At 52.0% G+C, this 11,409-nt stretch overlaps 1 protein-coding gene across 1 annotated transcript; it reads left to right on the forward strand.

Moving 5' to 3' along the window:
* The first annotated feature begins 4,265 nt into the window (after positions 1–4,265).
* Positions 4,266–9,911, forward strand: NPAS4 (neuronal PAS domain protein 4). Its single transcript, XM_077862515.1, has 8 exons — positions 4,266–4,630; positions 5,323–5,474; positions 5,648–5,750; positions 5,866–6,127; positions 6,309–6,418; positions 6,749–6,884; positions 7,003–8,438; positions 9,157–9,911. Exons 1-8 carry the CDS (start codon positions 4,456–4,458, stop codon positions 9,183–9,185), a joined length of 2,403 nt encoding a protein of 800 aa, XP_077718641.1. The 5' UTR covers positions 4,266–4,455; the 3' UTR covers positions 9,186–9,911.
* The last annotated feature ends 1,498 nt before the right edge of the window (positions 9,912–11,409 follow it).

Genomic DNA, 11,409 nt, shown 5'->3' on the forward strand with positions numbered 1-11,409 from the left:
AAAATCTCTGGAAAAGATACACATTCTTTTTGAGAGTGGTTGAGGGGTGATGTCTCTCTAGGTCCCCAGTAAAGCTATGCAAGACAGAGGCAGGGGATCTCACGGCCTGTTCTTGCTATAAAAAGACCTTTTTCGGAAAAAAATAATAAAGAAAGAAATCAGCCAATCCGTCCTCAATGCCATCACCTCTTCTTGGTGATTTTTCGGGGAAGGAGTGGGCGGGTTGCCATGGCAACAGATGCAAAGAGCTTGTCTCAGTAAAGAAGGGACCTTGATATTTTTTTCTCTCTCATTCTCTCTCTCAGTTGTGTGTGTATGTGTGTGTGTGCGCGCTGCGCATGCTTGTGCCCACACCAGGAAATTTTTTTAGAACTAAAGAAAGCCCTTCTCTTCCCTCAGCTCCCCAAATATGGAGCGATGGAAAACCACTTACTCCTGCAGGCCAGGGAGGATTCAGGATAATTCAAGAGAAAAGAGAGAGGTCATATGGGGCTCCCTTCCTCCATCTTTTTACTAGAGATTGCATGCAACACAGACTTTCACAAATGGTGAAAGGGTCAAGGGTTGGAAGGAAAGGAAGATCCTGATGGAGAGAGGTAAAGGATAGGTTGTGCAAGAGTCCAGCGAGTGATATCAGAGAGGGTAACAGAAGGTGCATTGAGGCTGGAGATGCATGCAAATTCATATTCTCCATTGGGTGCTGAAAACAAAAGACACAGAGCAAACTCACACATAAACACAAACACATACATGGACAGGGAGGCACACAGAAAGTTGCAAACATAAACATATACACAAACATAGAACTACACACAACACAGGAAGTGGTAGACATTTTTTACAAAGACAGACATAGGTGCAGGCATAGGCAAATGCATAGATATGCAGAGATACAGACATACAGCTACAAAGACACATGCAAACAGACACAGAAATACAAATACAGTCACAGCCAAATGGACAGACAGACATATGCATGTCCTTAGTCTGGCTCCCTCTTTCAATGGCCCAAGCATCCCTAAACAGCCATGCATAGCTGAGAATACTGCAGGCTCACCCAGTGGATTTAGCTGGGTGGCTTCTGTTCCCCCATTCTTTCTACACATTCACCCCCAAAGCCTCTTATTTTTTAAAGCCCCTCATTTTTAAAAGTGGATTCCACACCCAGTATGAGGCCCAATGTGGGGCTCAAACTCATGATGCTGAGATCAAGACCTGAGCTGAGATCAAGAGTTAGATGCTCAATTGACTGAGCCACCCAGGCACCCCAGCCAAAGCCCCTCTTTCAATTCACTTCTTGCCCATTTTCCCATAGCCAATGGGCTCTGATACCTCCCCCATCTCAAGCTTCCAATTCTTAGCTTGTTCTGTTCTGCTGCTGCTGCCTGCCGATTCGGTGGGAGGGAGAGTGGGGTGACTCAGCCAGGCCAAGATGACTCACACTGCCAGTATTTTTAGCAGCGGCCAGGAGCTCTCTAGCGTGCCAGCCGCCCCCCTCCTCCTGCTTGCTATTTTGGAACCGTCACTGATGATATAAATAGCTCCTCTCCCACGGCCTGAAGCTGCTGCCAAGCTATTTTTGGTTCTGCACAGTTAAATATAGCTTCACGGAGGTGGGAGGCAAGGGGAGTGGGAGCTGGCCTAGGGAGAGGAGACATTGGGACATACAGAGCTTCTCAACTTGAATCAGAGTGGGCGAACTAGGATGAGCCCTTTTCTTCCCCTCCCTGTCCCTTTCTAGACCCTTCTTTCCTTCCAGAGGGCCTCCCCCCCCCCCCCCATTCTTCTGGAAAAATGCAAGGGTTCTCTTGAGCTAGTTCTTCTCTCATGCTTATTTTACTCCTCCAGCTCAGAAACCTTGGGCCCCTAAGAGACCCTCTCATATTCATCCTCAGAGGAGAAGTGGACAGCTAACTGGGGCCTCACTCTCAGGCCTGTGTGAACTCAAGCTCTACTTTAGTGTCTAGGCAGACCATGGCCAAATTACTTTCAGTGTGATCTTTCAGAACCATGGACAGTGGTCAGTGCCCCATTCTTTCACAGGCGGCTCTGTTCAACGGGGCTGGAGATTGGCTGGACCTGATGAACAGATGGTTCTTATCATAGGAAGGAATACTAAGGTTGTCTTCCAGCCAAGGCTAAGGCATCAGTGGGTGAAGAAAACAGGAACGCTGCCCTGGATTTTCATACAATAATAAGGTCCAAAGATCAAGGGGTTGTCCAAACAGAAGTTTGGGGCGGGGGGGGAGGGTGTTACATCAGGGGTCAGATAGAGATGAAAGTGGAACAGAGACATACTTCCTGAAGGAATGATTCTCTGTAATCGAGATAAATAGGGTTAGAGATAGTGGCAGACAGACATACACACCTTTTCCCTCATCTCAGTTGTGCCACTGAACACAGGATGGTTGATGGAGATGGCCCCAACCTCTGCCAAAATGGCTCAAGAGGTCAGCATGGATGCCCAGACATCCTCTTCTGAGACACCCTTCTCTTCATCTTCTGCTCCCATTCTGCCTCTCTTGCATCACATTTTCCCATGGGGATTAGTAGTTCCTTGACCCCAAATTTTGCTTCTTGGGGTCAATTTATCCTCACCATTCCTATGTGACTTTGTATGATAAGGTCAATCCCTCTCCTCCAATTTTTAAGTGGTCTCATTTTCAGCCTCTTAGTGATTTCACATAGATCCTTACTCTACCAAATAAGATTTCACATAAAAATGTCCCCTAGACCACTTCCTTCTCCTTTTATGGGATTCTAGGGCAAAGAAAGGCGCCCCTCAGCCCCTGTAGATAGTAATCATCTGTACTGAAAAGAGAAAAAAGAGAGAAGGGGAAGGGGCAGAGGTGATATGATGTGGAGACAAAACTGATGAAGAAAGGAAGAAAGTCTCAAGAGAGCAGAAGGGGGTCATTTTTGGGGAGGGGGTGGCGGGGAGGGGGCGCACAAAGCTGAGATAGATCACAAGCAGACAGTGAGATTCAGAAACTAGTTGGACCGAGGGAGGAGAATGTGGAGAAATGAAGGTTGAGAGACAGAACAAGAAATCCTAGCACTGAAGATGGGGAGGGGGTTGGAGGGGGATATGGAGGACAGCCTGACGGAGTTACGGCGTCCCTGGCAGGTGCGGGGATCTCGAAGGGTCCAGCCGGCCCCCTCATTTCTTTGCTGCCTCCCCATTTTCCCTGCCAGAGACGGGGGGGAGCCCTCCGGAGCGTTGCGGAGGCAGGCAGGCCCCGCCCGCCGCCGCCGCGGCAGCCGCCGGAGGATTCCTGTCCTAATATGGAGCTGGGATTCCCCCGGCCCCGCCCCCGCCCCCGGCCCGCCGGGAGACCGAGGCTTGCAGTTGGGCGGAGGGAACTGCTCGCTTTGGGGGCTGGCAACGGATGGGGGAAGGGATACTTAGGTGCAGACCCAGATCCTCATGGTGCCCTGGGACCCTGCCTCAGTTTCCCCTGTTAGTGGCTGCAGTTAATTAATTGACAGGGAACTGAAAATCATTGCAGACTACAGCGTTGGTGTTGGTGTTCCTATTTCTGGCTGTGGGAAAATAGAACCAAGGCCAACTTCAGCTGGTCCCTCTCCTTCAGGACCCCCTTTTCACCTCACTCTAGAGACTTAGACTTCCATGTAATGCCCCCTGCTAAATGCCAAGAACCGGGTTTCCAAAGGGTGGGGGGAGGAGATTTGTTCTTTGAAAGTGCCTATGGGAATCCCAGATTGAGTAATCCCTAGAGAGAAACCCCAGCTGCGACCTCTCCTGTGGAGGCCAAGGAAGGTCCTTCCCCCACTAATGAACGTGACCTTTATCTGGCAAATAGCAAGGAGGGATTTGTAGACTACCCAGCTCCTCCCCCATTTCCTTATCTCTTTAGAAAAATCGATGTTGGAAACAGACCCTCCCTCCTCTCTACAGACTCTCCTCCCAGGGGCTTCAGACCACCTTAACCCTTGCCCTGTCCCTTCCCCCAGCTGAGCGCATTTGGACCCCTGGGTCCCTGCACCCCCCTTTCAGGCTTCCCTAACGCAGCGCCTGTTTTTTGGCTCAGCTGCCGCCAGGCGCGGCCCCCTCCGCAGCCTCTGTTCTCCCCCTCCTCCCGTCCCCCCTCCCGCTCTCATTCTACGTCATGGGATGACGTCGGGAGCTAGGGAGGGAGGAGGAGCGCTCCCCCCTCCCCAGCCAGTGGCTCCCGCTGCAGCTTGCTTAGCCCAGCCTCCTGCTTTCCCGCCCCCCCTTTCTCTAAAGCGAGCCCCCCACGCCTAGCAGGAGCTATATAAGGCGGAACGAGGCAGGCGACGGGGGCAGCGCAGCCGAGCGGAGCCCAGGAGAGGAGAGAGGAGAGAGAGAGAGCCTGAGCGAGAGACGGGGAAGCAAGAAGGAAGCCACCGGTGCGTCGGGACGGGAACGCAGGTGTTCGGAGCACCGGGGCTGGAGCTCTGCAGCCGCTAGTCATGTACCGCTCCACCAAGGGCGCCTCCAAGGCGCGCCGCGACCAGATCAACGCTGAGATCCGGAACCTCAAGGAGCTGCTGCCTCTGGCCGAAGCAGACAAGGTCCGGCTGTCCTACCTGCACATTATGAGTCTTGCTTGCATCTACACTCGCAAGGGCGTCTTCTTCGCTGGAGGTGAGCAAACTGGGGCCGCTGGAAACCAGAGGCAGTGGAGCTGAGGGAACCCACGGGGACTGCTGCATGTCTAGGGCAGTGTGGCGACAAGCCGGGCAGAGAAGGGAGACTTGGGGAACTCTCAGGACTTCCTACTTTTCCTCATGGACTCTATTCAGATCTCACCTTAGTTCTGGATGAGGGTAAGAGCCTGGATAGTGTCCCCGGTCCCAGACTTATGGGAGGAGGAGAGCCAGGACAGAATGGCCCTAGTTCCCACAAGCGCAGAGGCTCTCCAGAAGACCGGGGAGGGAAGCCCGGGAAGTTGCAAGGATGGAGTCCCCAAAAACCGGGCAAATGCATCCACTATTCTCTATACTGAGAGGAGGCTCCTCTGCAGACTTTGGAGCGCTGTCCACGGTGCTGACAGCACCACCTGATTGCTAGGCGCTGCCCGCGGTGCTGAGCGCCCCGCCGGCTTTTAAGCGCTGTCCGTGGGTCTGAAATTCGGGGCCCTGACTTAGAATTCAAAGGGCTCTCTGGCTAGGGTGATCCAGCAACAGGTTCCCTGGGCAAGAGCTGTGGGCAGTGGGTCAACAGGTGTGTGCAGAGGTAGGTTCATGAGAAATTCTTCTGGATTTTCTGAAACTCAGTCCATTTATGCTTTGCCTCCCAGTTTTACTCCTGACACACCATGTCTTCTTACTCTGCAGGCACTCCTCTGGCGGGCCCCACAGGGCTTCTCTCATCTCAAGAGCTTGAAGACATAGTGGCAGCACTACCTGGATTTCTACTTGTGTTCACAGCTGAGGGCAAGCTGCTATATCTGTCTGAGAGTGTGAGCGAACATCTGGGCCATTCCATGGTGAGTGGTGAGGTTCCTCTCAGTTTGGGCTGGGGCACATAGGGGATACAATGAGCTTTCCACTTTTGAGAATCTGAAAATTACTGAGGAGGGGGGTGGAACCCTGACAGATGCTATGTACCAGGGATTGCTGCCTTCACTAAATGTCGTCTCATCTCTTCATCTTTCTCCAGGTGGACCTGGTTGCCCAGGGTGACAGTATCTACGACATCATTGACCCAGCTGACCACCTAACTGTGCGCCAGCAACTCACCCTGCCCTCTGCCCTGGACACTGGTAAGAACTCCCTCTCCCTCCCTCAATCAAGTCTCCTTCCTGCTTCTCTGCTCCTCCCCACCTGCTCTCTCTCAACTATCCACTCTCTTATCAGTTTTTCTCTTCATTTACTTAGATCGCCTCTTCCGCTGTCGCTTCAACACCTCCAAGTCCCTCAGGCGCCAGAGTGCAGGCAACAAACTGGTGCTTATTCGAGGCCGATTCCATGCTCATCCACCTGGGGCCTACTGGGCAGGAAACCCTGTTTTCACAGCTTTCTGTGCCCCATTGGAGCCAAGACCTCGCCCTGGCCCTGGCCCTGGCCCGGCCTCACTCTTCCTGGCCATGTTCCAGAGCCGTCATGCTAAGGACCTGGCCCTACTGGACATCTCTGAGAGGTAAGCCCAGAGCATTCAGACTCCAGGAGAGAGGCAAGCCAGAGATAAGGGGACCCTAGATTCTGGAGTCAGGGGCAGGGATAATGGGGTTTAAGGGGGCAGAGGACCTGGGAGGGAGTGAGATTCCTGGGTATAAAGCAAGAAAAACAGAAAGCTGACCTCACCCTTTCCACCTTCCCAGTGTCCTAATCTACCTGGGCTTTGAGCGCAGTGAACTGCTCTGTAAATCATGGTATGGACTTCTGCACCCTGAGGACCTGGCCCACGCTTCTGCTCAACACTACCGCCTGTGTGAGTGTCCAGAGAGGCTGGGGACAAGACAGGGAGCTGGGAAAGGTCATGGGAGACCCAACCAAGAAGGGCTGTGGTCAAGACTTATGCTGGGGAGATACCAGAGGCCAACAATTTTGGATACTATAGGGTTAATGTTAGGGTGAGGAGTCAGAGTGAGAATAGAATCAGAACTGGGGGACTCTAAGTGGTGAGCTGAGTGGTGCAGGTTAGGGTAGTCAGAAATAGAGATGTCATCGATACCCCTATTCAGTGGACAGGTCAGCAAGGAGGGAGTTTAAGTGGTTACCTGATGGACATCCTAACTCTGTATCTCTTCTTTCCCTTCAGTGGCTGAGAGTGGAGATATTCAGGCAGAGATGGTCGTGAGACTGCAGGCCAAGCCTGGAGGCTGGGCATGGATTTATTGCCTGTTATACTCAGAAGGTCCAGAGGGCCCCATTACTGCTAATAACTATCCAATCAGGTGAGATGCAATACAGGCTTGGAGGGCAGCTGAGGTGGACATAGAAGAGATAAAAATTGGGGAACTTCTCTGGGAAAGACCTCAGACCCTGACCATCTGCCTCTTCTCTTCTCTCCAGTGACACGGAAGCCTGGAGCCTCCGCCAGCAGCTGAACTCTGAGAACACCCAGGCAGCCTATGTCCTGGGCACCCCAACCATGCTGCCCTCATTCCCTGAGAACATCCTCTCCCAAGAGCATTGCTCCAGCCCCAACCCACTCTTCACCCCAGCCCTGGGGGCTACCAGAAGCACCAATTTCCCTAGTGCTCCAGAGCTGGGTGCTGCCTCAACATCAGAAGAGCTACCCCAGTCTCAAAAAGAGCTTGGATTTAGTTACCTGGCATTCCCATCTGGCTCTGAGCCTTCTCTTCAAGCAGAGCTGAGCAAGGATCTTGTGTGCACCCCACCCTACACACCCCACCAGCCAGGAGGCTGTGCCTTCCTCTTTAGCCTCCATGAGCCCTTCCAGACCCACTTGTCCACTCCATCCAGCTCTCTCCAAGAACAGCTGACTCCAAGCACCGCAACCTTTTCTGATCAACTGACGCCCAGCAGTGCAACCTTCCCAGATCCACTGACTAGCCCACTTCAAGGCCAGCTGACCGAAACCTCAGCCAGAAGCTATGAAGATCAATTGACTCCCTGCACTTCTACCTTCCCAGACCAGCTGCTTCCAAGCACTGCCACCTTCCCAGAGGCTCTGGGCAGCCCTGCCCATGAGCAACTGACTCCTCCCAGCACAGCATTCCAAGCACACCTCAACAGCCCCAGCCAAACTTTCCCAGAGCAACTGAGTCCCAATCCCACCAAGACTTACTTCACCCAGGAGGGATGCAGTTTTCTCTATGAGAAGTTGCCCCCAAGTCCTAGCAGCCCTGGTAATGGGGACTGCACGCTCCTGGCCCTAGCCCAGCTGCGGGGCCCCCTCTCTGTGGATGTCCCTCTGGTGCCCGAAGGCCTGCTTACACCTGAGGCCTCTCCAGTCAAGCAGAGTTTCTTCCACTACTCTGAGAAGGAACAGAATGAAATAGACCGCCTCATCCAGCAGATCAGCCAGTTGGCACAGGGCATGGACAGGCCCTTCTCAGCTGAGGCTGGTATGGGCGGGCTGGAGCCACTTGGAGGTCTGGAGCCCCTGGACTCCAACCTGTCCCTGCCAGGGGCTGGTCCCCCTGTGCTCAGCCTGGACCTGAAACCCTGGAAATGCCAGGAGGTGGATTTCCTGGCTGATCCTGATAACATATTCCTGGAAGAGACGCCCGTGGAAGACATCTTCATGGATCTCTCTACTCCAGACCCCAATGGGGAATGGAGTTCAGGGGATCCTGAGGCAGCGGTCCCAGGAGGGGCCTCATCGCCTTGCAACAACCTGTCCCCAGAAGACCACAGCTTCCTGGAGGACCTGGCCACATATGAAACCGCCTTTGAGACAGGTGTCTCAGCATTCCCCTATGATGGGTTTACTGATGAGTTGCATCAACTCCAGAGCCAAGTTCAAGACAGCTTCCATGAAGGTGAGTCCAGCCAAAATGTTCAGGAACTTAAGTCCCTGTCCTGACAACAAGATGCTGTGGGATTAGATGAGTAAATTCCCCTTTCTGTACCTTAATTTTATTAATGAGTTAACAACACCTGCTGCCCAGGGTAGCAGTGAGGATAAGAACTAGTAAAAAAGAAAAACAACAACAACAACAACTTAGCATAGATGTTCTGGACAAGCAGGCCTAGAAGGCAGGCTCAGGGATGTGGCATAAAGTACAAGAGAATCCTTGGATGATGGTTTGTGCTTCTTAACCCTATGAGGGACCTAGATCAGCCATCACCACCCATTTCATAAATGAAGAAAATCAAAGTCCCAGAGTTAAAGAAACTTGCCTAAAGTCACACAACAAATTGTTGGAAGAGGCATTAGAGTTCTATCTCAGTATTCTTGCACCCTAAAGAAAAAACAGAGAAAGAGTTTTTTAGGAGTTTGGGAAAGAAAGAAAGTGAAACTCAGCCCCTGGCCCATTGGAGGCTTCTTGCTCATGGCTTTATCTTATCCAAAACTATAGTCATAATTTCACTCCATCTACCTAAATTGCTCCCTAATCTTGCTGATCACTCAGTCATTGGACCAACAGATTTGAAGCCCATACTATGTGCCAACAGTGTGCCATGTCCTCAACCTATCTTTCCTTACTGACTGTCTTCTCTCTCTCTCTCTCTCTCTCTTTCTCTCTCTCTCTGCAGATGGAAGTGGAGGGGAACCAACGTTTTGAATAAGTCTGTGACTTAACGTCGTCAAGTATGGCATATTGTCATCAAGACGTGGAGCCGCTCTCCACCCCCCCGGGACTGTTGGGGGGATTCTGGGGGCCAAAGGGGGATATATCTGATTCCCCAAGCCCTGCAGGATTTGGCGGGGGGGAGGTGGGAGGGCAAGGGAGGGGAGCTTCTTTTTAAAATTTAGAGACTTCAAGCAATCCCAGTTTCCATTTCAATCTGTATTCACTCGTAGTGAGTTTCCTTGAATGGGATTTCAAGCGGAGAATGGGGGAGTCTCACTTCCCCACCCCCCGCACTACCCCCATGGGCCTGGGCCAGTTCTCCACTCCTGGGGGCCAAGCCACCCCTGGGCCTTGGTGGGGGAAAGGCAGAGCCCACCTGGGCCAGCCTGTGCCCTAAGGGGCTCTTGACACCCACGTAGAATTCTCTACACACCAGTAACGGGATTTCAATTCCGATGGACTCTGCCGCCCTGGCGGCCCTTCTTGTGACTTTTGCGCCCCGCGCCTGGGGTGGGGGGCGCGAAGAGACGCTACGTTCCTTTCCGATGGAGGAAGGCAGACCTGCCGCTGTCACACGTGTGCTTGCACGAGTGCGTGTACCTGGTGCGGGACTCACCCGGCTGCCAGACTGCCTGGGTCTGCCCAGGTGGCCACTTCGTGGTGCTGCGGTGACTTTGTAGCCAACTTTATAATAAAGTCCAGTTTGCCTTTTTGGTACCACTGGTGTTGTGCACTGCTGTGAAAAGAGAAGAATGGGGGGATCTGAGAAGGTTGGGAGGCCCAGATGGGAGCCTGCGAGTCAGGAGACAAAGTCTGGAGCCCTGGAGTTTCTTCATTCACTCACATACTCATTCATTCCTGCACTCAACACAAATGTGCATGGTGGGCCCACTCTGTGCTAGAAGCCGGAGAGTCTGGAGCCAAAACAGATGCTGCCTCTTGCCTTCAAGATGCTCTGGCATAAAAATATTTGAGGGTATTGGAATCTCCTTCCTGCTCCAGGCTTGCAGTACTCACAATGCAGGAGAGGGCAGAAGGGCCTGGGGATGGGCAAGGAATTCGACTTGGCATTTTCCTGGATGTGGGTTTGAAGTTTTAGAACATGAGTCTGTCTTCAGCCTGGTTCTTCAGGAAAGGAATTTCCCTTTGGGGCCCTGCATCTTCTCATTGGAAGTGATAACCATCTGCGTTATCTCTGCATGGGGTTATCAGTGGACAAACGTCCCTTGTTCACTATAACAGAGCCTCTAGACAGGCAATATTAGCACCATTTCACTGATGAAGGAACTAAGAAGGATCTCAGGTAAAAAGTGATTTGCCCCAAGGTTGGTGAGAGGCATAGGTGGGCAACCTACCTACATCATTGGCATCTGAGTTCTGGGCTGTCCCTTTCTTCCCCAAAGCTGGTGAATAACTATCTCAAATTGTCCCATTCCAGATTACCTAAGAAGGTCAGGCTTGGGCTGAGGCAGGGCCATCTTCTCTTCCAGGTCTACAAGCTAGAGCAGACCCCCAATTTCTGAGCAGAATATACCTAACTGAGTTAGGAGACAAGGTTTTCAAAAATGCGGTTTTCTTCCAAGCTTGAGGGCCCAATGGCCACAGGGTTTAGTGGGTGGAGGTGGGAGGATGAAAGTTAAGAAGCAGAAAGACGTGGATTCAAATCCTACCTCCAAAAATTATTTGCTAAGTGAGACCCAAGCCTCAGTTTCTTCACAGGTTAAAATGGGACAAAGATATTAATCTCTCAAAGATGATGCTAGACTTCAATTGGGTCTTTATAAACCGAAGAGCACAGACCAGACTTAAGTTATTTTTTTAAAAAAGATTTTATTATTTATTCATGAGACATACAGAGAGAGGAGAGACAGAGACATAGGCAGAGGGAAAAGCAGGCTCCTCACAGGGAGCCCGATGTGGGACTTGATCCCAGGACCCGGGGATCACACCCTGAGCCAAAGGCAGACACTCAATTACTGAGCCTCCCAGGCATCCCCAGACTTAAGTTATTAAAGTGAGTTAGAAGGCACTGGTGACCACCAAATCTCAAAGAAATTTCTTTCTCAAGGAGAGGAAGGAAACTCCAACCTCCCTCCAGTGAAATATTGGACTGGACTGGACTCCAGGAGCTGAGATCATGACACTGAGAATCTCCTAAACTTCCTCTCATTCCAAATCCTCCAGCTCCAGGGCCATGCCCTTGAGAGGGTCCCAT

This window comes from Canis aureus, chromosome 21 (assembly GCF_053574225.1).
Source record: "Canis aureus isolate CA01 chromosome 21, VMU_Caureus_v.1.0, whole genome shotgun sequence".
Taxonomy (NCBI): domain Eukaryota; kingdom Metazoa; phylum Chordata; class Mammalia; order Carnivora; family Canidae; genus Canis; species Canis aureus.

Bases quoted from the DNA above. Each gene is read 5' to 3' on its own strand.
- NPAS4 (XM_077862515.1), top strand. From the start codon at position 4,456: ATGTACCGCTCCACCAAGGGCGCCTCCAAGGCGCGCCGCGACCAGATC. The intron at 5,475-5,647 runs GTGAGTGGTGAG...ATCTTTCTCCAG, and splicing joins AACATCTGGGCCATTCCATG to GTGGACCTGGTTGCCCAGGG. The intron at 5,751-5,865 runs GTAAGAACTCCC...TCATTTACTTAG, and splicing joins GCCCTCTGCCCTGGACACTG to ATCGCCTCTTCCGCTGTCGC.